This window comes from Leiobunum rupestre, chromosome 4 (genome assembly GCF_980474605.1).
Source record: "Leiobunum rupestre chromosome 4, qqLeiRupe1.1.hap1, whole genome shotgun sequence".
NCBI lineage: Eukaryota > Metazoa > Arthropoda > Arachnida > Opiliones > Sclerosomatidae > Leiobunum > Leiobunum rupestre.
This window is the reverse complement of record NC_143387.1, coordinates 48,402,586-48,429,865: the sequence shown is the minus strand read 5'-3', so window position 1 is coordinate 48,429,865 and position 27,280 is coordinate 48,402,586. Positions and strand designations below refer to the sequence as shown.

General features: G+C 38.8%; 1 protein-coding gene across 4 annotated transcripts in view; it reads left to right on the top strand.

Annotated features, from left to right (window-relative positions):
- Positions 1-27,280, top strand: part of eya (eya transcriptional coactivator and phosphatase 2) — a 67,125-nt gene that overhangs the window by 6,063 nt on the left and 33,782 nt on the right. For 3 of the 4 annotated variants that reach the window (XM_090172805.1, XM_090172802.1, XM_090172803.1), the window contains one exon: positions 25,999-26,054. In XM_090172805.1, the coding sequence (XP_090028931.1) occupies positions 25,999-26,054 (56 nt within the window). Of the gene's footprint in view, positions 1-20,171; positions 20,944-25,998; positions 26,055-27,280 lie in introns of those variants that run through there. The other variant, XM_090172804.1, reaches the window with a different exon arrangement.

Genomic DNA, 27,280 nt, shown 5'->3' with positions numbered 1-27,280 from the left:
CCGTGAAAGTGACGTGTACAAACGCCAACTAACGTCGGGATAACTCGTAGACATTCGCGTAAACGTCATTTTTACGAGTTGCTGAAACTGTCTATTAATTTATGATCCCAACACTTCCCGCTGAGCACAAGCTCGGCTTAGTTAGGAGGAATATATTGCGCACAGTATTTACAGAAAAAAATGTTAACAATTTTGTATTCACGTCTACTGCACAATAATAATAATAATAATAACAATTTACACGGGTAGGCTTCCTTTGACAAATCTCGTGGACCAAGTATTTAGTGGACAAACTCAGTATCGCTGCAGTAGATTGATTTGTCGGGTGGAGCCGGGTTCGATCCCAACTTGTGGCACTGGGTGAAAACTCGGAACAGCTCCTTCCGCGTTGAGTTTGAAAGTTCTCTCCCTACTTCTTTAATGGGTTTTCCTCCGAGCTCTTCGGTTTCCTCTTCCATAGAGGTAATAGTTAGTGTAGGGAGCTGTTGGCTCGCGTGGCATGCAGGGCTTGCCACCACCGTCCTACGCATTGTAACCCGGCCACCTGAATTAATGGCTTTAAAAGTCGCTTGATGACTTAGGCCTAAGGTGGTGTCTTGGGTATTAGCCTAGCTTATTTATTATTTATTACGTCCACGCCTACCGTGTAAACCAAAACCCAATAGATTCTTGTGCAGGCCCGACTTGAGAGAGGCAAAGTCGGTACAAATTCGCACGGCCCGTGCAGTCTGTTGGAAAAACAAACGAGGTACCTTACTGCTGGTTTATTCCCGATAACATATGGTTATAAATGCTCTTCCGGGGCCCGGAATTATAATTTTTTTTCTTGGACGCGGGCCCGCTTTCCAATTTAGGCGCCACGATTTTCAGGGGTGCATACTAATTTTGTTCCCCTGGAGTGGACCCGGTTTTAGACTTTTAGAAATTTTACAGATCGTAAATGACCTCGCTCGGGTACCCCCAAATTAGCTTGAGGTGGCTTTTCCTTGGGGCCTTTAAAATAGATTTATGGGGCCCCAAGCGTAGCTTATACCTCCGAAGCCGATCTCGTCGTAACTGTTCTCGGTCCACGCGTATAACTCAAACGTAAATGGACGATGTTCGCGGCCATGTTTAGACGAAAAACGGTACCGATCTCTTGTACGGCAAAACGTGTTGAAATAATCGTAAGGATGGGCTATAAATAGAGGAGTGATCGAAATCGCAATCGGGGATCGAGCGAGCGTTAACCGCTAAACGGGCCATCACGAGCGGCAACATCACGGACGTATCGCGATCAGACGCGGAGACGCGAGGACAAGTCGCGGCTAGGCCAAGTGTCTTCGTGACTAGGCGATTATCTTCATCTTTGTCGGATAATTTGGAAGGCGAAAACCAACGCGACGGACGTTCGCTCTAATAATAATTTGACGCTGCGGAGTGTATCTCTACGGCGAGACAGAGACGATTCCATCGCGCGATTAAAGTACAATATCTTCAGAGACGCGCTTCTGTATCCGGCTAAATAGGCGCGCATCCGCTAAACAAACGGCATGATGGGAAAACGAATTAAAAGCGGCGCCGTTTAGGGCCTATTACCCCAGGAACGCGGCCCCGAACGACGTTTAGGAGTTGTCGAAGCAGCGCCCGCGAATGGTAACAAGGAACGGTTTTGTGTTTTTTTGCCTTTCCGAACGCATTGTCCTCCGGAATCAGCCAGGCTCGCCTAATTCGGATAAGCACGGCCTGCGACGGTAATGGGCCGTTAGGCCGCCAAAAAACACGGCTACTCGCGTTGAGTTTCCTTTACGGCGAACGGCGCGGAGTAGGGCGGCAATGGGGTAAAGTAGGCGTAGCTAACTATCTCACGTACTTCCAAGTCCCGCGAAATACCGCGAACTTCGCGAACGGGCGTCTTTATAGTAAGCTCCTATTTGAACGATACTGGATACGGAATGTCGAACGCGCTAAGAGCCAAACGTGATTCCTCAGTAGCGAAAATGGCTAAAATATCACTTTTTCCTCGTAGCGTTACCCGAGCTGACGAAAGAGTATCGCTCCAGCGCCGAGTAAATCCGTCCGAGCGCGAGCCTCTTAAATTTGGTCCCAACTCATCCCAGCGCGCAGATGGTGTGGACTTTTCCACCCCGAGACGGAGACGCTACCGTTTGTCTGAGATGGGTCCGCCCGCCGAAGAAGGAACCCTATAAAATTAAGACGGCATACTCTTGTCTTCGAGGGGAATGATTATGGCGTCCAATAAATCCCTGAGCGACTCGAAAGGGCTTCGCGCCAGAATTTACGAGCGCCGGAGAAAGAAAAGGAAGACTTCATACGGGCGTTTGTTGAAATTTATGACAGTTTTTTCGTTATTTCGAGAATTCGGCGAAGATGGAGTGAAATAGTTTTCGCAGGGTGTTTTCCCGCCTAATTTACGGCCGCCATTAAACTCTTCCTCTCCTCTTCTTTCGTTCTTCTTTTCGGAGCGCCACTCTACCGTTAAATTACCATATAGCCGTGACTGCCTCAGTCGTTACGTATTATTTATTGAGATTGTCTTCTTAAACCACATTTGCCACGCTTTTTAACTCTAATTGTAATTGGCTCTAATGTTCGTATATTCCGATATTCGCGCTAAAACATCGCTCTCTTGGCAAACGCGAATAAGACTCGTCTTCCGTTTCATTTTGAAAACGTGTTTCGCTTACGCGTTATAGGGAAAAACCTAACATTTATCTAGGCTAGTATTTATAAGTAAGATGAATTTGTTAAATTCGTGGATATTATCTACGCGCGATAAGGTGACTCGAGTCACTCGAAAAGAAACGCTGAAGTTTAATTAAATTTGATTCCAATATTATATCAAAAATATAGGGAAGATCCAAATTCGGTTTTGATCGAAAATTACGATCCAAAATGTGTTATATTTGATACATTTACGAATTCAACTTTATTCTGACTTGAACAATATTATTGGATTCCAAAAGATTCGGATTCAAACTGGATGTGTATTTTTACGAAAGGTTCGATCTTGATTTATCTATTTCTAACTAACACGCGTTATTGATTAAGAGAGCCATTATATCGCGTTATCACCTACGTCTATATCGCTATCACTTTGAAAATATAAATATCAACCGTATCTAAATCTCCGTAGCAAAAAGCAATAAATATTTCGATAATGCGAAACGCACGGTCCTCGCGATGGGGAATCGAAAATCGATCAGTTTCCAAGATTATGTCCGAAGCAAACAGCGCGCGTTGGACTGAATAGTCAAGCCACGAGATTACTCGGGATATCGGCGTGGCATTGTGGCCGGCCGGCGAGAGTTGATCGCTGTATTAATCCTCCCGGGGCCCGCTTTTGGGACTCGGCGGAAGGTGGGGCCCCATTCAATGGCGACCCCGAACAATTGACGCGATAAATTCAGCGGGTCCCAAAGGATTTTTCCGAGGCGATTATGGCGGATGAATCCTTTCGGCGAGACGACGCGTTACCAATCCCGGTTAATAAAGCGAGTGGTCACTCGAGAACTATTTTCTTCGGCGATGTACCAGCGAGCCGAAACTAACAATGAAGTCGAAACGGAAATGGCCCACGAGTCAAGCGGTATTGACGCGGCTAGAATTCCAAGTTTAATGATTTTTTTCCACCCAACCAGATCGCGGTCATTTTTGGCTGACATCTGAACAAACAGCTACGAGGGTACGAATTGAGGGTGCATTTTGGAAAAACGAATTGGTAAAAAAAGGGGGTACTGTAAGGTTCGCTCCGTAAAGGTTCCGAGAGCCGAATATGAATAGCTGAAAATAGAAGAACCAGAAACTGTTGTACGGAATATACTGCCGAGAAAAATGGGCAAAAAACGCGGGTTGGGGCCGCCTTTGTAGTCCGCTCGAGGGCGCTCTTCCGACCGTGAATGGCAGCCATTGCGGTTAGCAAATATTCCCGAATAGCAACTACACGATGGAAGGAACTCCCACCTATATTTCCCTTTTCAAGGAGACAACAATGCGAACAGAAAACCCAGGCTCACTAGCGTCTAGACTATACTGTCAAGATCGGAGCCGCATCCCAAACAGAAATGGCCGCTACGAGATATCCCCTCAACGTCACTTCTAAGTTTCTTTTCTAATATCGTCGCGTGTTCGATTGATTTCTCGAAATGTCTTGGATATGCTAAAGTAAATCGTCTTCTACAGCCAACCCTTACGTATAGTCCTCGTTGATTAGCGAATTATTATTATCGGAACATCATCCTGGAACCATTTAAAATATTAATAGACGGAGCGTTTGAATCTGTTCCAGTAGGGTTTGGAGAGGCATCCGTCTCGATCTCGCAATTTGAATAATGGGCGCTGGGCGGTTTTGACGCTCACGCCCAGATTGGGTTCTAGTTGCCCCTTTTCAAAGAGCCCGATCAGGCGCGTAAAAAGGGGACATTACCGAAAGAGAGGCGATACTCGAATACGCGGAACGATTGATGGTCCTCGAAGGCAGCGGAAAAGCGCAGCGAAGTACAACTCAACTTTGAAATAATAAGCTAATCGAGAGGGTGGGAGCGCAGCCTCCTTCGGCGGTGACTGCTTGAGTGAGCGCTCTTCCCAATTCAATAGAGAAGCTATTCCCGCGAACATCTGCAATCGGGCCGCCACGAAGCTAGGGTCCAGCTGCGGCTAGAAAAGGCCCTGGAAACGCGCCACCGACGACAAACTCTCCGCCGGGCCCTATCCCCGAACAATAGCGGCTTCGTGACGTCGGCAAACCGGCAAATACTAGAGAAGGGCTGCGCCGAAGAATAAAGGATTGACCCACGAACGGAAAAGCAAACATTTTTACAGTTTGGCCAATTTATCATCACAAAAGAAAACTTTCCAAATAAAGTAGTCCAACATCCCCTTTTTGGGACGAAATTTGGGAAAAGGTATCTCGGCAATTATTTTCGCGGGGACCCTATACATATAAAGATACCCTAATATTTATCAAATTAGCCTTATATACGAGTAGATTTGTTTTAACCTTGAAAATAGCGCAGCATTGTGCAGAAATTAGTCGCTGTTTTTATCGTTTATTAATACATATTTTGCCTAAGCAATAGTTTAGTGTTTTTGAATTTTATTTTAAATCAAAAGCGTACTTAAGGTATTTCGCGCACTATTTTATTATTTGAACATAAATATTTGGAAGGCGCAGGTAGTAATATCGTCATTTTAGATTATATTTAAAATGCTTTCTAATCTTACTTATATGTAGTCTATGGGATTTTCGCAAATAAAATTTCAAATAATGCGATTGTAAAATGGATAATTTATGAAAAATATTAAATATTTTGGCACACTTTTGAGTCACTAAGATGAATCTTTATCAAGCGTACTGAATTATTTCAAATTGTAGATAACGTATAGCTTGAAAGCTAGCAATAAAATATAAAGATTTAATTTCTATAAAACTCAAAAGTTTTAAAAATTTGTTATATCACAGCAATATTGAAATAAAATAAATAAATAATATCTTAATTATTCCCAAAGTAGATCTTTATTTATTTAAATTAAACGAATCTTTACTTTTCGAAATTAAACGAATCTTTACTTTTCGTAAAGTAAACGAATCTTTACTTTTCGTAAATTAAACGAATGTTTCCTTTTCGTAAATTAAACGAATGTTTCCTTTTCGTAAATTAAACGAATCTTCATTTTTCGTAAATTAAACGAATCTTTACTTTTCGTAAATTATAATCTTTACTTTTCGTAAATTATAATCTTTACTTTTCGTAAATTATAATCTTTACTTTTCGTAAATTATAATCTTTACTTTTCGTAAATTAAACGAATCTTTATTTTTTGTAAATTAAACGAATCTTTACTTTTCGTAAATTAAACGAATGTTTACTTTTCGTAAATTAAACGAATGTTTACTTTTCGTAAATTAAACGAATGTTTACTTTTCGTAAATCAAACGAATGTTTACTGTTCGTAAATTAAACGAATCTTTACTTTTCGTAAATTAAAGGAATCTTTACTTTTCGTAAATTAAACGAATCTTTACTTTTCGTAAATCAAACGAATGTTTACTGTTCGTAAATTAAACGAATCTTTACTTTTCGTAAATTAAACGAATCTTCATTTTTCGTAAATTAAACGAATTTTTACTTTTCGTAAATTAAACGAATGTTTACTTTTCGTAAATTAAACGAATCTTCATGTTTCGTAAATTAAACGAATCTTCATTTTTCGTAAATTAAACGAATCTTAATTTTTCGTAAATTAAACGAATCTCCATTTTTCGTAAATTAAACGAATCTTTACTTTTCGTAAATCAAACGAATGTTTACTGTTCGTAAATTAAACGAATCTTTACTTTTCGTAAATTAAAGGAATCTTTACTTTTCGTAAATTAAACGAATCTTTACTTTTCGTAAATTAAACCAATGTTTAATTTTCGTAAATTAAACCAATGTTTAATTTTCGTAAATTAAACGAATGTTTACTTTTCGTAAATTAAACGAATCTTCATTTTTCGTAAATTAAACGAATCTTTACTTTTCGTAAATTATAATCTTTACTTTTCGTAAATTATAATCTTTACTTTTCGTAAATTATAATCTTTACTTTTCGTAAATTATAATCTTTACTTTTCGTAAATTAAACGAATCTTTATTTTTTGTAAATTAAACGAATCTTTACTTTTCGTAAATTAAACGAATGTTTACTTTTCGTAAATTAAACGAATGTTTACTTTTCGTAAATTAAACGAATCTTCATGTTTCGTAAATTAAACGAATCTTCATTTTTCGTAAATTAAACGAATCTTAATTTTTCGTAAATTAAACGAATCTCCATTTTTCGTAAATTAAACGAATCTTTACTTTTCGTAAATCAAACGAATGTTTACTGTTCGTAAATTAAACGAATCTTTACTTTTCGTAAATTAAAGGAATCTTTACTTATCGTAAATTAAACGAATCTTTACTTTTCGTAAATTATAATCTTTACTTTTCGTAAATTATAATCTTTACTTTTCGTAAATTATAATCTTTACTTTTCGGAAAATAAACGAATCTTTATTTTTTGTAAATTAAACGAATCTTTACTTTTCGTAAATTAAACGAATGTTTATTTTTCGTAAATTAAACGAATGTTTACTTTTCGTAAATTAAACGAATCTTCATTTTTCGTAAATAAAACGAATCTTCATTTTTCGTAAATTAAACAAATCTCCATTTTTCGTAAATTAAAGGAATCTTCATTTTTCGTAAATCAAACGAATCTTTATTTTTCGTAAATCAAACGAATCTTTATTTTTCGTAAATTAAACGAATCTTCATATTTGTCAAATTAGAAAATGACCCTTTAATCAAGTGATGATTTGTTCCAACTAACCGCGGATCTTATCGAAAACCAGGAGATGAAACATATGGCGGCGCTCTACGAGGGCTACCGGTATTTTTGGCGATATTCGTCCGCGTCGTGCGGAGAGTATGTTTTAGAGTAGTGAGGAGGGTTAAAATGTATGTTATGTTATGTAAACGGAGAAGGCGTAACCGCGGGCGGCTCATCCACACACACACATACACACACAGAGAGAGAGAGAGACAAAGTTTACGTAGAGACGCGCTGCAGTGTAGAAAGCGCGGTACAAAGCCGAAGGATGGCCTAATCATCGCGTTCACCATAAATCACTCCGGGAGCAACATTTTTGGCACTTTGCTCCCCGTTTTGTTTGCGACGTCTTTTTCCCAGGTTTCGCATTTATCTCCATCTTGCCGATGTCATAGCCCCCCCCCCCCCCCCGTGGGTACTCCCCCCCCCCCCGAGTGGGTTCACTTGGTTGCCTTACTGTCACAGCGATTTAAATAACTAACTACATTATTCGTTTTCATTAATTGTCTTAGCGGTTGCTCGTTAAATTTGCCATCTGTTTATATTTTAAATATGGCTGTAGTGCCAAATAAGTAAACTCAGAAGTTTATAACTTGGAATACGACATTTCTTCGGGACTGGAGAGCTTAAAACATACGAAAAAGTCTAGATAGTACCAACAAATAAACTATATTTTAAACATTTATTTTTAAACGTATAGATTATGGAGATGGCGGTCGGAGGATTTTAAAAAAATCAAAACGCAATGACTATTGAAGTTGTAATTGGGTTTTTTTAAATAAAAATAATATTTTTGAAAAACAAATTACCTAGTATACTAGAAAATCGAACTAAAAATCACCAGTTTCCGAAGCCAGGTTCACGCGGATTTTGCAACATTTGTTTTAAAACGGAAAATTGTTTTGTGGAAATACATCATATACTAACTTTTTAAAATGATTATAAACTAAAGTATAGATCTATAAATTTCCATTGTAGATAAAAAGGACTTTACTGGTCAATATGTGACAAATTGTGGACATTATATTTTTAATTTGAAAACCAATAAAAAAAAATTATATCAAAGAGACTGATTGTTATTCCAACTTATACTTTTTTGGTATTTTTGTTGTATTATGGCAAATTAAAGTATAAGGTTATTACTCTAAAATAAATAGTTTTAAAATTTCAATCAAACTAGTTGTTTTTAACTTTTGATACGCGGTATTCCTTTTTTCGTCACTATTATCCACTTTTAACCATATTTTCCACTTTGTTCCCACTGGGCTGGACTTTATTTTTGAGAGCGTCGCGAGGGGCTTACCACTCTTAGAAAGTCTGTACACCGGATTACGCTTAGATTAGCACTGCCAAAGACAGGGACTTCAAAGATTACGCGTAATCCCATTAGTACAGTCAAAGGTACGGCTCTGTACACCGATTACGCGGAGTGATCAGCCCCTCGGAGCGTCGTGTAATTTGATTTTGGAAAGATTTTTACCCTGGTTTCTCATATTTTGTGGAGTTTAAAGATCGTACAAAACCCTTTTCAGCATTGAGGGAATTTGAAATTGACGGTTATCCTTTTGTTCAATTTGGATAGGCAGTCAAAAATTTCGACGGCATGAACTTATTCCTGTTCGAATCTCGATAAAGAGAAAAGTGTTTTTACGGCAATAATGACAGTAACTTAATTCGTGAGTTTCGTGACGTCGAAATGGTAAAATATTTGAGTCGGTGGAGTCGAAAAACGCGGGCTTTAAACGAATGATGAACGAGAAGGCGCGGACGGGGGAATCCGGGGAGCGCGTCTGTTTCGGGATGAACCGCGGAGATGGAGGATGCTAAAGAGACGAACGCGAATCTCACGGATGAAATCGGAAAAAAACGCCATCGGAGTGAAGCGGCTTATATAATTCTAGAAAACCCTCGGCGAGCCGTGCACCTGAGCGAGCTTCGAAACGGATCGAGTTTCGGAGCGGCACTTCTTATTTCGGTTTTCTTCGGCGGCGAATTTTCTTAAATCTTCGAGGCTGCCACCTTCCGTGATTCACGACGAAAAGATAAAAACACCGCCACGCTAAACTTAGCCCACGAACGACCGACCAAAAAAACGACAAAATTTTTTCATATTTAAACTGGATAAATTCGGAAACGTAATTCCGAGAAAACACCTCGGGCGTATTCAACTCGATATTTTGATTACTTTTGAAAATGCATTTGCAAACGTTGAAACGAACGCAATTTTTGTTTATCGGGAAGAAACTGTTTCGGTGTTAAAGATTGGAAGGCTGTCGACGTTAAAAATTAGCGTTAAATTTTGTTTTACACAATACAAAACAGTTTATTAATAAATATTGGGATCTTGGTTTCAATTTTTGGTTGAAATTAATTACAGGGATCCACTATATAATTTTAGTTAATTAACATTATGCCTAAAATCATCATTTTGGACAAAAAACTTCATGCATAAAATTATAATTTTTGTTAATTATCCTCATGCATGAAACTATCATTTTTGTTAATTATCCTCATGCATGAAACTATCATTTTTGTTAATTACCTTCATGCCTAAAATTAACATTTATCTTTTAAGCTTCATGCCTAAATTTAACATTTTAGCTTATGAGCTTCATGCCTAAAATTAACATTCTATCTTATAAGCTTCATGCCTAAAATTAACATTTATCTTGTAAGCTTCATGCCTAATTAACATTTTAGCCTATAAGTTCCATGCCTAACATTAATATTTTAGCTTATTAGATTCATGCCTAAAATTCCCATTTTAGCTTATTAGCTTCATGCCTAAAATTTACATTGAATCTTATTGGCTACATGCATATAATTAACATTTTAGCTAATTAGCTTCATGCCTAAAATTCACATTTTAGCTTAAGCTTTATGCCTAAAATTTACATTTTAGCTTATTAGCTCATGTCTAAGATTAACATTTTAGCTTATTGGCTACATGCATATAATTAACATTTTAGCTAATTAGCTTCATGCCTAAAATTCACATTTTAGCTTATTGGCTACATGGATATAATTAACATTTTAGCTTATTAGCTTCATGCCTAAAATTCACATTTTAGCTTATTAGCTTCATGCCTAAAATTCACATTTTAGCTTATTAGCTTCAAGCCTAAAATTCACATTTTATCTTTTTAGCTTCATGCCTAAAATTCACATTTTATCTTTTTGGCTTCATACCCAAAATTAACATTTTAGCTTATAAGCTTCAGGCCAAAAATTAACATTTAGCTTCTTATAAGCTTTAGGCCAAAAATTCACATTTATCTTATTAGCTTCATGACAAAAATTAACATTTTAGCTTATTAACTTCATGCCTAAAATTCACATTTTATCTTTTTGGCTTCATACCTAAAACTAACACATTTATCTTATTTGCTCCATGCCTAAAATTAAAATTTTAGCTCATTAGATTCATGCCTATAAATAACATTTATCTCATTAGCTTCATGCCTATAAATAACATTTATCTCATTAGCTTCATGCCTATAAATAACATTTATCTCATTAGCTTCATGCCTTAAATTAACATTTTATCTTATAAGCTTCATGCCTAAAATTAACTTTTTAGCTTATTAGCTTCATGCCTAAAATTTACATTAACATTTATCTCATTAGCTTCATGCCTAAAATTTACATTAACATTTATCTCATTAGCTTCATGCCTAAAATTTACATTTATCTCATTAGCTTCATGCCTAAAATTTACATTTATCTCATTAGCTTCATGCCTAAAATTTACATTTATCTCATTAGCTTCATGCCTAAAATTTACATTTATCTTGTAAGCTTCATGCCTAATTAACATTTTAGCTTATAAGTTTCATGCCCAAAAATAGTTTCATGCCTAAAATTAACCTTTAAGCTTATTGGCTACATGCATATAATTAACATTTTAGCTTATTAGCTACAAGCGTAAAATTAACATTTATCTTATTAGCCTCATGCCTATAATTCTCAACGAGTATAATGATCTTGCGACTCTGTCTTTCAAATAAATCTTCAAACATTTCGCCAGGATTACGGGATAAATATATTCCTTGATAATTTTGTATGATGGTGAATATTTAAAATTATAAATAGGATCCGTATCTTCCTAAAATTAATAATCGTTAAGTTTTGAAATATTAAATTTGATTTAAATTTTTATGTCAACTTTTTAGTATCAAAAACCTAGAACCTGGTGAAACCGTTTCTTTACTTTAAACAAAGTCTCGATTGTAGTCGTTTCAATGTATATATGGAGAAAAAACAGAACAGTTTCTAGGAATATCCCAGTCTCCATCATTCATACATTTGATTTATCTATACTCACTTGAGGGATTTTTAACTATAAAACTAAATGAAATATGGAATTTAACATTGTAATTTGACAGTAAAATACGTTTTAGTTTAAAAAAAATTAATTTCATTAGAGAAATCGGTTATGGTGGCGTAGTCTGATTTCACACGCACTGACCCAAATATGTCATAACGTGTAACTAAATATGAACTTCAACAATTTATGAGAATACGCGATAGTTCCGCCATGGAATATCTAAAGCCGTTTTGCAATTAGGATCCAGTACATTGGAAACTTCTTCAGCGAAGAGGCTTTTGATTAAACGTAAGTCGGTCGTATACATAAATTGACAAACTGCGGAACGATTTTCTTTGATTCCTATACCTCGTGTGAGCAAAAACTTAACTATACCTACCACCTAAACAAATAATTTACATAAAATAGTGCGTGTTTTCTCTTATTATTTTATTGTTTTATCGTAATTACTTGCCACCACCCTCCTACGCATTGTAACCCGGCCACCTGAATTAATGGCTTTAAAAGTCGCATGATGACTTAGGCCTAAGGTGGTGCCTTGGGTATTAGCCAAGCTTATAATTATTATTATTATAAATATTATACACAAGAGACAATAATTATTAATCAGTTTATTGTTTTTAAACACGTAAATTAAAAACTTGTAGAGGATAACGGTAAAAGTTAGTGTAGGGAGCTGTAGGCTCGCTTGGCATTAAGCGCTTGCCACCACCCTCCTACGCAATGTAACCCGGCCCCCTGTTCAAGGCATTAAAAGTCGCTAGATGACTTGGGCCTAAGGTGGTGCCTTGGGTATTAGCCTAGTTGATTATTATTATTATTATTTTCGTTTTTGGCAGTTTAGTAACGATAAAAACAGGCTCTAACAGAGTAACAGTCGGTGTCTTCGATGAGCAACGTAATGTTTAAACCGGAAATACCAAAATCCGTAAATTTTCAACGAGTATAGCTCAACGGCAAGCGGGTTTAATGTTCCCGAACTCAGCCTAAATCAAATTTTAACGCTATACTAAAGTAGCGGATTCGAAACACCATCGAAATGTTCCCTACGAAGAAAAGAAATTAATTTCTAAGTTGATTGATGAAAATTATTCTGGTATATACCGAAGAGCGCCGATTTTTTTGTTCTCATTAATTTGACGAGACAATTAGACAAATTGTTCCGGGGTAAAAATAAACGCTCGTGACGTCGTTTGTCGGCAAATCTGAACGCGGCGACGCGATGATGAAATGAGGCAGGAGGCGGATCCGTACGCTAGATACGCTAATAAAACCAATTTAAATCCCGCAATGTTCGAGAGAGCGAAACCCCCGAATTTACAAAACGACGGAAGGAGAAAGACGCGAGATCTCTCGCCCTGAGAAATTTTCGGCGCGTGAGAAAACATTGAGATCTGGCGAGAAAAAAGGTTTCAATTGGAACTGGCTTTGGTAGGCTGCCAACGTATCCCACCCTCGGCGCCCAGGCAAACAAAAAAGAAGAGTTTGTCTTTTCAGGTTCCTGGATGGAACTACGCGGAGATTCAGCGGCGGACCCGGAGAAAGCGCGTGTGATGGCGGAAAACAAGAAGGCGAGATTGGGGAAACGTATTCCGCTATCTTTAGTCGCTGTCAACCGCGATGTTGTTTCCCGTAATGAGTGTTTTAACAGAGAAGAGAGCCACGTCACGACTAAAGGACCAAGATCAAAAGTCAGTGACGGCTCTCTTTTGTTGTCGCGATTCTCACGCCTCAATGCGGGGATTGATTCGAAAGAGTTCATAAAGTTTCAACGTGCCAAAGAAGGCGAACTTCAATTATACTCGCATAGTATTCGTTTTTGAAACATTTGGAACTCATTCTTCGGAATGAAGTTCAACTTGAGAGCGATTTTATATCATCAATAATGTCAAATATATCACATTCTTTAATATCAACAAACGAAAATAAATCAAAAGTACACAGTAGGAAGTTGGAAATGTAGTATGGCGGAAAAACGGCGGAAGATGGAGAGCGCCAATGATAGAGACAAGAGGAGAGAGAGAGAGAGAGGGAGAGAGATGGCTGATGTGGAGAAGAAGGAGATGATGAGAGATGCGGAGACGGTATTAGTAGCGGTGGGAGGATGATGGTTTCGACTTGATGGACGACGCCAGAAAAGAAGCGCAAAGATTTTGCCGCTAAACTTCCTCAATAATGCGCGAAGGACTACTTTGTTCCACTCACGACAGAATTCCCTCCCATCGTCTGTCAGAAAAACCGAGTTCCTACAATCTCTGGAGATACGCTAAAACACGAAAACATCGTCGTTCGCGGCAGAAAGTCAAAAATGCGAATCGAGAATTTCCTTCAAATCAGTAATCAGTTTTACTAATCGTAGCTAACCGCGGGAAGTCAGTTAAGAAAAGGAATCACCGAATAATTGTGATAAGTCAATGATGATGATACAAAAATAATGTAAAAAACATTTTGAGATAAATTATGGATATCGCAGAAATGTGAGTAATCAATGGTAATCACGCAAATGTTTTCGAAAATCACAAAAATGTTGTAAGAAATCACGGAAATGTTTTCGAAAATCACAAAAATGTTGTAAGAAATTACGGAAATATTTGCGAAAATCACGGAAATGTGATTAATCAATGGTAATCACGCAAATGTTTTCGAAAATCCTGGAAATGTTGAAAGAAATCACGGAAATGTTTTCGAAAATCATAAAAATGTAAGAAATTACGCGGAAATGTTTGCGAAAATAACAAAAATTTTGTAAGAAATTACGGAAATGTTTGCGAAAATTACAAAAATGTTGTAAGAAATCACGGAAATTCTTGCAAAAATCACCAAAATGTAAGAAATCACGGAAATGTTTGCGAAAATTACAAAAATGTTGTAAGAAATCACGGAAATTCTTGCAAAAATCACCAAAATGTAAGAAATCACGGAAATGTTTGCAAAAATCACCAAAATGTAAGAAATCACGGAAATGTTTTCAAAAATCACCAAAATGTAAGAAATCACGGAAATGTTTTCAAAACCAATCATCGGGCGGACAAATGTTTACGAGTGACTCCGCCTCGTTCGAGAATCCTAACTTAATCACGAAAAGGGCCGATTTGATTGTCTGCTTAAAAAGATTAAAAGGTGATTATTTTCGCTCACTTACTGATCTGGGAAATATGCCGGGTAAAGGTTTCAAGGAAAAAAAGGATTTACATTAAAAGAAAACAGCGGCAACTAAAGGAACTAAAAAATTGTGTTTCCATTTAATGGAAATTAAAATTTCATTTTTAGAAAATAAATAGTATCGAAATTTAGAAAACGGATTTTGATGGCCAACGCGAATTTGAAAAACGATTGCTTTCCGTTGGCGATACAACGAGGGGTGAAATGTAAAAGAACTTGGCATTATTAGAAGGAGCGACGACTTGTTCCAGATTGGTTATTCCGTCGGCGAACCTATTTTTAAACATAAAGCGCAGTCTATTCGAGAAGTAGGCAAACACGGGGTAATCCGCGGCAGAAAAGGAAGCCCGTTATAAACGAGCGGACTATCTTCTTCTTTGGCGAAAATAAAGGATCACCGACCAGCGCGATGGAAAGCGGGGAAGAGGGTAAAATCTTCGATTCGCGGTTTGGGAGCGGAATGACCGGTGACGTTGGTCTCGAGGTAATGGAGAGAGAAGTAGGGTGGGGAGTGGCAGCGACCAAACGCGGTAGCGGAGCGAACGCTGTCGCGGACCATTCTCGGCTGGAACTGACAAGACACTCAGACGAACACAAAAGCCTCTTTGTGTAATAAAGAGCCCTTGTTTATTTAGAAAAGCAAAACAGGAGATTCTTCGCGCCGCCACCGTCGCTTTTCCGAACCGCACTCCGACGTTGAAAGGAAGACTACCCCTCCCCTGGAACCCCACCATTATGCCCGATATTCGCTACTAGAAAATGCAAAAATATATTTATCACGCCGCGATGGTAAAAGGTTTTTTTATGCCAAGTTATAGTACAAATTGCGAAGTATGGTATCGTGAAATTACCTACTTAATATATTAATACTCGATGAATGGAAAACTCTACGGTATCGCCAATACCATATTCATAGAAAGATATTAATTCAGTGTCTGAATAGTAGATTGTTTTCTATTGACAAGAGTTTGAGTCGTGTGGAAAACTTTAATGAGAGCCATTTTTGGACCCGAGAAGTTACCATTTCCACCCAACAATATATTAATTCCCATCTCTTTTCCATTCAAATATTTTTCAGCTATTTTACCACCCATTTCCTACCATTCCCGATATTTCAATTCCTAATTCCAAATGTTACGAATAGAAGGAAAACCCCTTACCGACCATTCCCCAAACTTAAAATTACCTTTTCCATCCATTCCCTAACATAAAATTATATATCAATCTAATGGCCATCCATTCCCTCTGTATCTCCACGATTACCGCGATAAGTGGTAAAAACCCGTTTACGAAGCTATCGAAATATATTCATTTGGTATAATTTGAAGAAAAAATATCAAAATTTAGAAAGTGCAAAATGGCTCAAAATTTCGGGAGATTCTTATTATTCGAATGTAATTTCCCACAATTTGTAGTCTCACTTTCCAGCAATGTCCTGACGTCGGAAGGAAGGGAAGAAAGCAACGTCTAAGTAGTTGCAACGGACCAGTAGCCGCGACTAATAAAGAGGGGAAGCGAGTCGGAATTTTATGGAGTAACTCGAAACCCAAATCGGCCTGAAATGCCAAAAATGCGCTTCGAAATTTTATTCGTGCCCCGAAATCCTCCCCTCCTACCGTCAAATTATCTCTCCAAAAATAAATCGTTTATATAGCAGGTATTTATTCGCCTTCATTGTTCGAAAGTTTAATCGGGATTCATCTTTGCACCCGCGTTTCCACATTATTGTCATTTATTCAAATAAGACAATGGAATTGTTTTTATTTTATATTCCAATAAAATGATTCTTTAATATTTGCATCGGCTTATGATACTAGAAAGAAACCATGCGTAAATGACGTCATTAAAGCAAAAGTCAGAGAGTCGCTAAAACCACATTTTGAGAAAAACAAGTTTAGGTTTTATATCTATACTAATTGGAATAATAATTTAATAAAGGTCAAAACAATATTAAAAATCAAGCACCGAAACAAGTCTAATGTAATTGTTTGACATTTGGCCTTTTTGCGTTTGAGGTTTTGACCTCATGATGCCCACCCGGAAAACCAACTTGACGACATTGTTTTTTTTTCTGCCGTGACATCACAAGCGTTGTTAGTAGATATCGCCGTTCATAAACCTCTGACGACCCGACCTCATCAACTTGAATATATTATTTATAACAGTTTTAACTGCGGCTCACGTGGGGTCGCGGATATGGATATGCTAAAATGTTTTGCAGATCGAAAGACGCAAAAAAAGAGGATTTGGAAGGTCAAACTCCGTTTTTGATGGATGTCATCAACTGGTCAATCTCCGAGCACCGCGTAATCAATCAATTTTTGACCCTTTTAAAAAAAGAGAGAAAGAATTTATATACCCGCGAGATGTTGACCTGGAATTGACCTCACGTTTAAGACCGTGGCGAAAGCTCGAAGCAGACTCGATCTTCTCGATCGTTAACTTCGTTACTTTTGACATACTTTCACTCGTTGAAGCGGCCTATATTCGTTAATAACCTCGCTTTACAGCGTGGCTTGGAAGGCGGCACCGCTTCGACCTTCCGCGGGTCTCAGGTAATTCGGAATTCCGGTAAAAGTGATTAATGCAAAGGCACGCTCTATTTCGGGTCAGTTCCGTATTGAGTTACCCCTGTCAACAGCCGCGAGTTTAGTAGAATGCCAACACTGTCCAACGAGTTATAAGTACCACGACGGTATTTCCAATTCGGACGGAACCAAAGACGTCCCATGTAAAGATTCCGCAGTGACAAATACAGGGGCGTCACTTAGATCACTGTCAATAGGCGCAGGCACTCACGGTGTCATCCCCTGGATCAAACTTACTAGATCATAAAGCAACATTAATAAAATGACAGACGAAAAATCAACTATATTTCGATGGAAGAGTCACCCCTATTGACGCTACTGGCCCAATACAATTATTACTCGTTTGCCAGATTTAGAAGAGATTCCCCCTCCAGTGAAAAATGATTTTTCGTGTAATGTCCGTGACAAAGCGGTTGAGCTAAGACAAGAGAGGGACTTTGCTCCAGCGCCATGTGTGGCCGAGTAAAACAAGTCGTCCTTACATTCTTGAGCGTATCATTATTAACGCTAAATTCGAGGGGCTGCAGCCAGGGAGGGTGACAAAAGTTAAAAATTTCATTCGCGTAACGTCAGTTTCGTTTAAGTTCCACTCGGATTCGATACGGAGGGACAAGAGGAAACCGCGCGCGGTTGGCCGATAAAACTTCCCTCCACTAACTCCATCTATATTTAGTATAATAAGAAAAACGCGGAATGACGATTTGCAAAGCGGGCAGCCCCGAAGTCGATGGCTTAGCTTGGCAAACTCTATCGACGTCCCAGGCGCAAACTCTACCGAGGTCCCAGGCCGCGGAAGAAGTGTCGGGTGTACGAGCGTCGAGTCGATTCACAGATTCGGAGACACGGATGTCAAGCGTCCCGCGCGAAAAACATTGACATCTCCGGAGCGAAGCCTCGAATAAACTACGTGTCTTTCTCGTTTGCCAGTCTGTGTGGTCCGCGCGTTCTCCCAAATAAGCCGAGAACGGCGCGTTAAGTAAGTCCGCCCGTAGAGCAACCTATCCGACGGGCTTTGTCTCCAAAAGCGACGTCGAATGCGAGACGGATTCGACAAGAAAGTTCGCCGCGCGGTACGCTTCAAGTCGGTTCCGTCCCCGGCTTTAATAATACGAGCCTAAATATAAACTGCAAAAACAAAAGAGCGTCGCTCGGAGGTGGGTGGAGGAGGGCTGTAGAATTTTTGGGGGATCAGAAGACGTAGGCGGTTCGAAACAGTTTGATAGATCCGATACGACAAGACACGGTGGAGGGGTAGATAACGCTAACTCGGGAACTGACACGAGATTTCTTTGAGATGGCAAAAGAGGCAATGAGAGACGACCCGAGACGCCGAAGGGGTTTGCGTCTCTACTCACTCAGTATTTTCTGAGAGTACAATATCTTCGACCACCTTTTAATTACCAGGGAGGTCTAGCCTCTTTCTTTTCCGCGGCGGTTCGTGTCCTCTCGTCTGTTTCGCGCGGAGTAAGCGTCGACTGCTGACGCGGAGTGACACATTTTGGGCGACACGGCTTCCCCTCAGCGGGCGCGGAGGCCCTCTCGATCGCGTCGCGGAACTCGCCTCACGCATTATCGCACCGGCAATTCCGAAAAGCGCCACTCCGGAAGATGAATGCCGCGTATGAACGACTGTTCTCGCCTCGCGAAACTAGAAATGACTACCGACTATTTTGTTTCTTTACGATATAGGTCACCGAGTTAAGAACAATGGCCGCCTAAAGAGGGAAACTGCGCTGGCAATTTGGCACACCGTGTTCTAATGGCTAACCCAAATTAATAATAATCAGCTAAGCACCACCTTAGACCCCAGTCATCTAATTTAATGCCTTCAAAGCTACGTACACACGTATACAAAGCGCTAGAAAACGGTTTCGAAACGTTATGAATCGTTATCAAGTGTGAATGCGACTCAAAGCAGGGGGCCCGGTTATAATGGTGGGGGCAAGACTTTCATGCCACGCGAGTCAACAGGCCCTTACACTCACTATTTCAGTTAACCTCAACAAGTTTTATGGAAAGAGGAAGAACTGGGTAGAAAACCCCTTTAAAGAGTGGAGAGTGAACTTGCAAACTCAACGCGGGAGGAATTGTCCCTAGTTACTCACTCGGTGCCACAAGCTGGGATCCAACCTGGCTCTACTTGCTGCCAGGCGAAGGTGCTAACCACTCCGCCATTAAGACCATCGTCGAATAGTTAATAAACAGAAGCCATAACAGAGTGCTCTCGTCTGATACGATTTTGAAAACTTGTATAATGTCACAGCTAATGATTGATACGCTTGTGGCACTGGGACAACTCCTTGCGCGGTGAGTTTAAGGGGTTTTCCCCCGAGTTCTTCGGTTTCCCCTTCCATAAAAACTCGAAGAGGTTAACGGTAATATTTAGTGTAGGGAGCTTTTGGCTCGCGTGGCATGAAGGGCTTGCCACCACCCTCTTACGCATTGTAACCCGGCTACCTGAATTAATTGCTTTAAACGTCGCTTGATGACTTAGGTCTAAGGTTGTGCCTTGGGTATTAGCCTAACTGATTATTATTATTATTATTATTATTATTATTATTATTATTATTATTATTATTATTATTATTATTATTATTATTATTATTATTATTATTATTATTGGTAACTAGCACCTGTTGCTCCAAGATTCTGTTAATTGGGGGTGGTGAGAATGCGAGATTAGGTGATCGAACGTCACTACGGAACTTCATACTCCCTTTAAGGCTTCCTAAGGTACCAATAAGCCACGGCGACGACAACGGCCGCCAGTCTGGGCGATTGCATAAATCGCGTCCCGTCTCAAATATCGTACGCGGAGAAGGCGAAAATATTTCGACGACAGCGCGATTGCTCTGGTTCGTTGTGCGTTATCGGTCTAGTTCATCGAGCCTTAAAACAGTGGAAAGATGGCAAAAAAGAATGTAGCGGTCTTCGTCAGCGTCTCTCTCCGCCCAAGGGCTCTATAACTCCCACAACCCCTCGGGGTAAATCCGCGAATGGAACCGCCCCCACCGACTAGCGATATTCCTCCCCGTTTAAGCCACGCTGCGGCTCTTGACGCGAAATTTGCCCCTACAGTCTCAGAGTTCCCCCGAGAGCCTTTTTTACCACCGAGACATTCGCTCCGCAACTCGCGACTTTCTTGATGGCCGAGGAAATATTTCGACGACAGCTACTCTGGTTTACCATCTATCCGGCTTACGCTTCTTAGAAGAAGAAAAAATAAAGTTATAAAAGTCAGCGGTGACATGTCTCCGAGACTGGTGTGAGACCGCGATCCGATCGCGGATTTCGCGCTTTGTCTCGCGAAAGTCGATTTTCCTCGCGACGTAAATGAGAATAATCATCGCGAAAAGTATTTCCGGCAGTTTACGGACGATTCGCGATACTTTTGTCGGGCTCGAATCCTAGAGGACAATCGCGGTTGAGTTCGGGATTTCTAATTCGGCCGCTTGAATGAGGTCCAAAATGGTTGACCTGGAGGAACCCAAGGATACCCATCCTCAGGTAGGCTACCGTCGTTAGGAACATAGTACGAACGTTTCGTCGCGACTTGTTGATGTTAACGGCAATAGTATAGGTGTAGGGAGCAGTTGGCTCTTGAAGCACGAAGAGCTAGCCACCACCCTCCTACGCGATTAAACCCGGTCACCTAGACCTGGAATAATGCCATTTTAGCTAGCTATTTATTATTATAGCTTACATCTTTTCGCGCTTGCCAAATCGTACGAGGCAAGCTTTGATTCATACATCGTTACACTTTATAAAACTTTGAAGGCTGATTACAGCCTCCTGGTAACGTAATAACTTGTAGATATAATCAAAGTTAAGGGATTGTACCTATTATGGGGAGTGATGGTAGGAGACTGCAAACATTTAAAAGTATATATTGGACACACTTGCTAAACCCCGCAACTGTAATTCGTCTATAAATCTTAAATCTTAATAAATATAAAATAAAGATATAATAAATCTTAATATTTCATTTTTATCACAGACTTTAGGTAGAAATATCAAATTCCCGTATTTAGGTTAAGATAGTTTTCACTAGAGTACTAGTAATATTTAAGTATTCCATAGAAATGTACTAGAAATCTATTATCTTTCTATAAAATATCAAATATAAATCCATTCATATCGACGCTAAAAACATGATTTAGATGTTCCAACCGTTCTTCTGTATATCTTTGGCTTGTATATATTTTATTTCACTTACATATTAGTATAATAATAACCCGTATTTAGGTTAAGATAGTTTTCACTAGAGTACTAGTAATATTTAAGTATTCCAGAGAAATGTACTAGAAATCTATTATCTTTCTATAAAGTATCAAATATAAATCCATTCATATCGACGCTAAAAACATGATTTAGATGTTCCAACCGTTCTTTCTGTATATCTTTGGCTTGTATATATTTTATTTCACTTACATATTAGTATAATAATAATAATAATAATAATAATTATTATAATAATAATAATAATAATAATTATAATAATAATAATAATTATAATAATAATAATTATAATAATAGGTTTAATCATAAAACTAAATAAAGCTAAATACGTTTAGGGGCGAAGTCATTGTCTGACATTTAAGCTCGCAATATTGTTATACATTAAAAACGTGATATTAATTGAAATCTCAATTCGTACGATAATAATCGTAGCAAAACTCTAAAGCAAAGAGCGCCAAAATGTAAAAGTCAAAAAGAGATCGAGAGTGCGGGGGAAATGAGCGGCGAGGGGGTTGAAGCCCCTCGGAAGAAAAACCGTTCATTCGAATCGGGCATCCTCCGCGCCCGCCTTTATCTCTTCACGGAACATTCGCGGGTCAAATTGGGGTCAATCGCGAAACCAAAACTGCAGGCGCAGGCTCAGAGCGAGTAAGAGAGAAATTGCTGAAACGCTGTAACTGACATTCGGACATTTTGAAAAAATCGCACTGTCGTTATAATATTATTACATTATTTTATCATAGAAATTCTATCATATCACGAATTCCAGTGTATTAGTATTTATGGATCATGAATTTCACATAGTGTCTCGACTTTTTCTGAGTGTTCATATTTCAATACTATTCAGATACGATTTCTTCATTTTGTCCATTTGAAATTAAGAAAACATAATAATTATCTATACCAATAATGAATTATATACCTTAAAACATTTTTTTGCATTATATTATTAAAAATAAAACAATATTGTACTTTTTGGCTATGATTGGACAGTTACGACAAATGTGTCTATGGTATTTTTAATTTAAAGATAATATTTAAAAGATAAAAATAATTTTGGTTCTAAAATTTGGATTAATTACCAACTAGAAAATATCAAAAACGTCAGTTGATGCGTTTTCGCAAATTTTGTCGGAGAGAGAGTGAGGCAAGCCGAGTTGGAATGCGTGAGGCCAGTGGCAGAGAAACGGTAGTGTCCGTTACCAGACACCACGATCTGGTTTTGGCGAGCATTCGCTCTACCTTCTTCTCTAGCGCTAGCTAGCGTCGTACAGCCGAAACAGCCTGGGATGTCTGATGTCGGCTACGCTGGATCTAAAGGTCAAGTCGGAACGCGCGGAGTTCGAAGAAGTGGGGTCAAATAGCCCCCTCTTAACTCCCGGCGGAGTCGGGGTCTCGTTGAATCTCTGGGCTCAAAGATCAGCGGCCGGGATAACTGATAAATCCGTCGTCGGGCCCCACGATTTTATTTATTTGGGAGAAAACGCCCGCGGTGAGCAAATAAGACATCTGATTTAGATGTCTCATGTCCGAGAGACAAGATTCCGCTTTCCACTATTATTGATAAATCGCTGGATACCTAGACAACAATAACGTCACCCCTACTTCCTCCTTACACCCCCCCCCCTGCCGACAAATAAACAAGAAATATGCTTTGACTGAAATATATCGTCACGTTTACCCATAATTTAAATACAAGGATTTACTTGAATCTAGCATACAGCTATTAGGCAATCATTCGTTTCGAGATTCACTTCGTAATCGTGAATATTATCTAAATCACAAGTGTACTTTAAATATTCAGCATTTTTGAAAAAAATTGTTGGTGAGCGTAGTTTTCGTTCAAGTGTACGTGTGTATCAGATTTGTAGCCCGGTGTACCGCAAACAGAGTGCACACCACCGGAGGTCCTCATCTTAATGCCCTACGCCAGCGTCCACAGCCCGGACAGGTGACAGAACAGCCAAGGCCGCACCCTACCGCTGACGGTCGCACCTTCGACGCAAAAAGTTGTCAAACCGTGATGAAAATTACTAGTAATTTTTAAAAATAATAGGTGCTTAAATAAAGCATCCTTCAAGGAAATCGCCAAGAAGTAATATATCCAAGAGCCAGGACCTGCAAGCTACTGTGATATATATATATAGTGTTGGTTGAAATAATGGAAACTTTTCACCTATAAACAGAACGTCGTGCTTTTTCTAAGCCTTAATATGTCTTAAAAACGCACGTGGTTAAAAGGGAACACTTGTTGCATACCGTACAGGTGAAAAGTTTCCAATACTTTAACAAACACTATATAAACAGTGACTTCTTGGTGGTTTCCTTTTATTGTAGCGTCTATTACCTCTTTTACTGCAAAATATGTCAAGTTATATTAATAAAGGTATTTAACATTAATATCCACGTTTACTTTTGTACCAAAATTGACAGATTTAAGTATAAGGGTAACGCCATTTTTCAAAACTTAGCCAACAACAGTGTTTGTGTGGCCAACACCTTGCGGAAATATTTTTCCCATTCACACGGAGCACCTTGGGTCGCGACTCGTGTTGACCAACAATGTTTTGCAAAAATTGTGGCTCGTGCGCTTAGGGTTATTTTAGTTTGTTTGGATACAATATGAAACGTAAAGCCCTCAATAGACCCTTCAATATAACATCTTCAAGGAAATCGCCAAGAAGTATATATACCTGTACGGTATGCAACAAGTGTTTTCTTTTAACCAGGTAGCTTCTTTTGAAGCTTAGCAAAACCAGAACGTTCTAGTTGTTTACGGGTGTATAGTTTCCATTACTTCAGCAAGCACCAAATAAACAGTAACTTGCACATCCTGGTTCTTGGATATATTTCTTCTTGGCAATTTCCTTCAAGATGTTTTAATGATGGGCCGATTACTGCCCTAAAAAGCGCGAAACAATAATCGGCACGAGGATAATTTGGAGACGACATCTAATCGGTTAAAACATAAAACAAAGCCCAAACGAATTTTTTTCGTACTAAATATTATGGAAACTTACTATTGAATATTTTACTTATAAATTAAGACCACACACTATTTAGATTTTAAGATTTAGTTCAAATATTCAGTTGGTATTTTAATTAGACTACGCCTTCTTTACGACGATATTGTTTTCACTTTAAAATTCGTTGTTTGGTACTTTAACAAAAACTGCCAAGCATCAGAATCGTGCCATTTCTAATAAACGACGAGAAACCTGTAATTGTATTTCCTGAAATGTGAAAAATATTTTTGCGCTTTACATTTGTTTTGGAAAAGTATCGATTAATGAGTTTATCAAGATAAAAAAGAGAAAGAAACCTATTTCATATTTGAATTCGGCTCCCTCCAAACAGTACCGGATTTACTGAAGGTGGGGCCCTAGGCACTAAGTTGGGGGCTATGTAATGAAAGCATAAAAACGAAGTTGAGCTTATGTCACGAACATAATGTTTTTTCAAATAATAAAGCAACAAGCCGGGTATGATTTTATCTAAAACCGAATCAGTGAAATATCCATTGATTTCATCAGTGGTGGGGGCCCATAGGCCTGTGCCTAGTAGGCCTAGTCCTTAATCCGGCACTGCTTCAAAATCCCCAAAAACCACGAAGTCGAAAATTTGGCGCTTAATGCTTTTACGCAGGGCGAATCTGGTTCTCACGAATCGTTTTATTACTCTAAACTATAATTCGAAATAACACAAAAATAATACTGCAATGTTATCGGACGAATCTAACTTTAGTTATCGGGTCTAGAAAATTCCAATACATGCAGAGCTGAGGACAAAGTAATCGCGAATCCAGTGGCACACTAGAGCAGACCTCTATAGCAGTCAACTATTATAAAAATTTTAATTTTGACATTGAAAATATTTCTATTGTATAACCTATTTTAACATTAAAATTTCTGGAAATCTAACACTAAAAAACGTATAAGGCATACAACATCCTTATTATACGAGAAATAAATCAATGGTCAATTTTTCTAAACACAAATAGGCGATATTATGAAGTAACGCGGCCCTCTTGTTTCAATGGACAAGGCTGACTACGGTTACGCTACCATTAGCTCTTCCACCAATGAGCTTATGAATTCATCCGTAAGCTTTGACTGAAATAGTTCATAATATCAAGCTGCAGCGAGCGTAAAAACGTAAGCTTATTCGAGTGAGATATTGTAAATACAAGCGTACTTTGATCCAAATCTGAAACGACAACCCAGTCACGAAAAAAAACATTTGGCGCATTAATTCCATTGGAATTGTTTTGGAGGTGGTGCGAAAGGTTGAAAAATGACTCATTCGATCGAAATTTCTTTGCAGGTGAAAAGAGCCAGACTCGAAAGTGAGAACGGAGCCATCTCATCAGCGCCAATAAGGTGAGAAGAAACCCATTCTCTTCTTTCAAATAACAAACGCTAATTCGAAGGCGGGGGGGGGGGGCTAGGGAACGTGACGACGCCGTCAAATGGAGAAAGGTCCCAAACATCGCCGACGTCTATAGGGCGCGGAGTTCAACGCCAAAAATTCAGACTCTGCACCCCAATAAGAGGTTATTGTTGTTTTGAAACGAACCCGAGCGTAGCCGCGCTCGCTCTGAGGGCTCAATTTAACGATACAAAAGAACGCGATGTTTTCGCAAGCGCCCGCCGATTTTAGCGCTAATGGCCTTTATTAAACAGCTTTTGTATCACGTGGACCTGAGTATCACCCGAAACGCGGTACTGAAATCACTAATTTACAGATTTAATCTCGCTACAGGTGTTATTACTTTAATACTGAATTTGTCTGTGGAAACAATCTCCCTGCTCTATTTCTGTAACCGAGTCGCGAAGAATATTTCAAATGCCAAACCAATTTAAATTTATCTCAGATAACTCGAAGTCGCTAACGGAATCAAATAGAAATGATACTGGGGTATCGCGATCGAGTAAATACCGAAAATGAGTTAATAGTAGAAAGGTTAGACTACACTCTTAAGTTTCTCTTCACACACGTAAATTCCATCTGGTGGTATTAAATAATCAAAAGAAATGATTAAGGTTTTAGCTCTCAATTTAAGTCATATTATTCATAGTGAAGAAGCTATACCGTAAAATGTAACATTTACATAGGAAAACAAGTTGGTTTTGGGGTGGAAATAAATTACGGGATTATATAGTCTTTTGAAAAGCCACTGAAGTATAGAGCCATCTAGTGGTCAAAATAATAAGTGCACTTAGCCACTGAATTTTGTCTGCCTTAAATGGCCAATCATCCGCTTAGCAGACAAAACTCCAGCGACTAAGTGCACTTATCGCCTTTCCCGCGAGGTGGTTTTATGGTAACTGAAATGGCTTATCAGAACCCGCAAAAGCTTAGTACGTAACCAAATTACCTCGAGGCAAAATGGGATAAAGTTCACGTCACAATTTCAACTAGTTCACTCCGAATCGGGAGGCCAAAATACCCGAGGGAGGGAAGGTGGGAAAACTGGGATATTGGACGCTATTTTCGCGCGGAAAATCACAACGAATTACGAGTGAATGTTTCCAGGGTTGAATTAATGGAAATGGAAATTTTGCAAAGGTCTCTCGGATTCTTTTGGGTACAAATAACGTCAGGC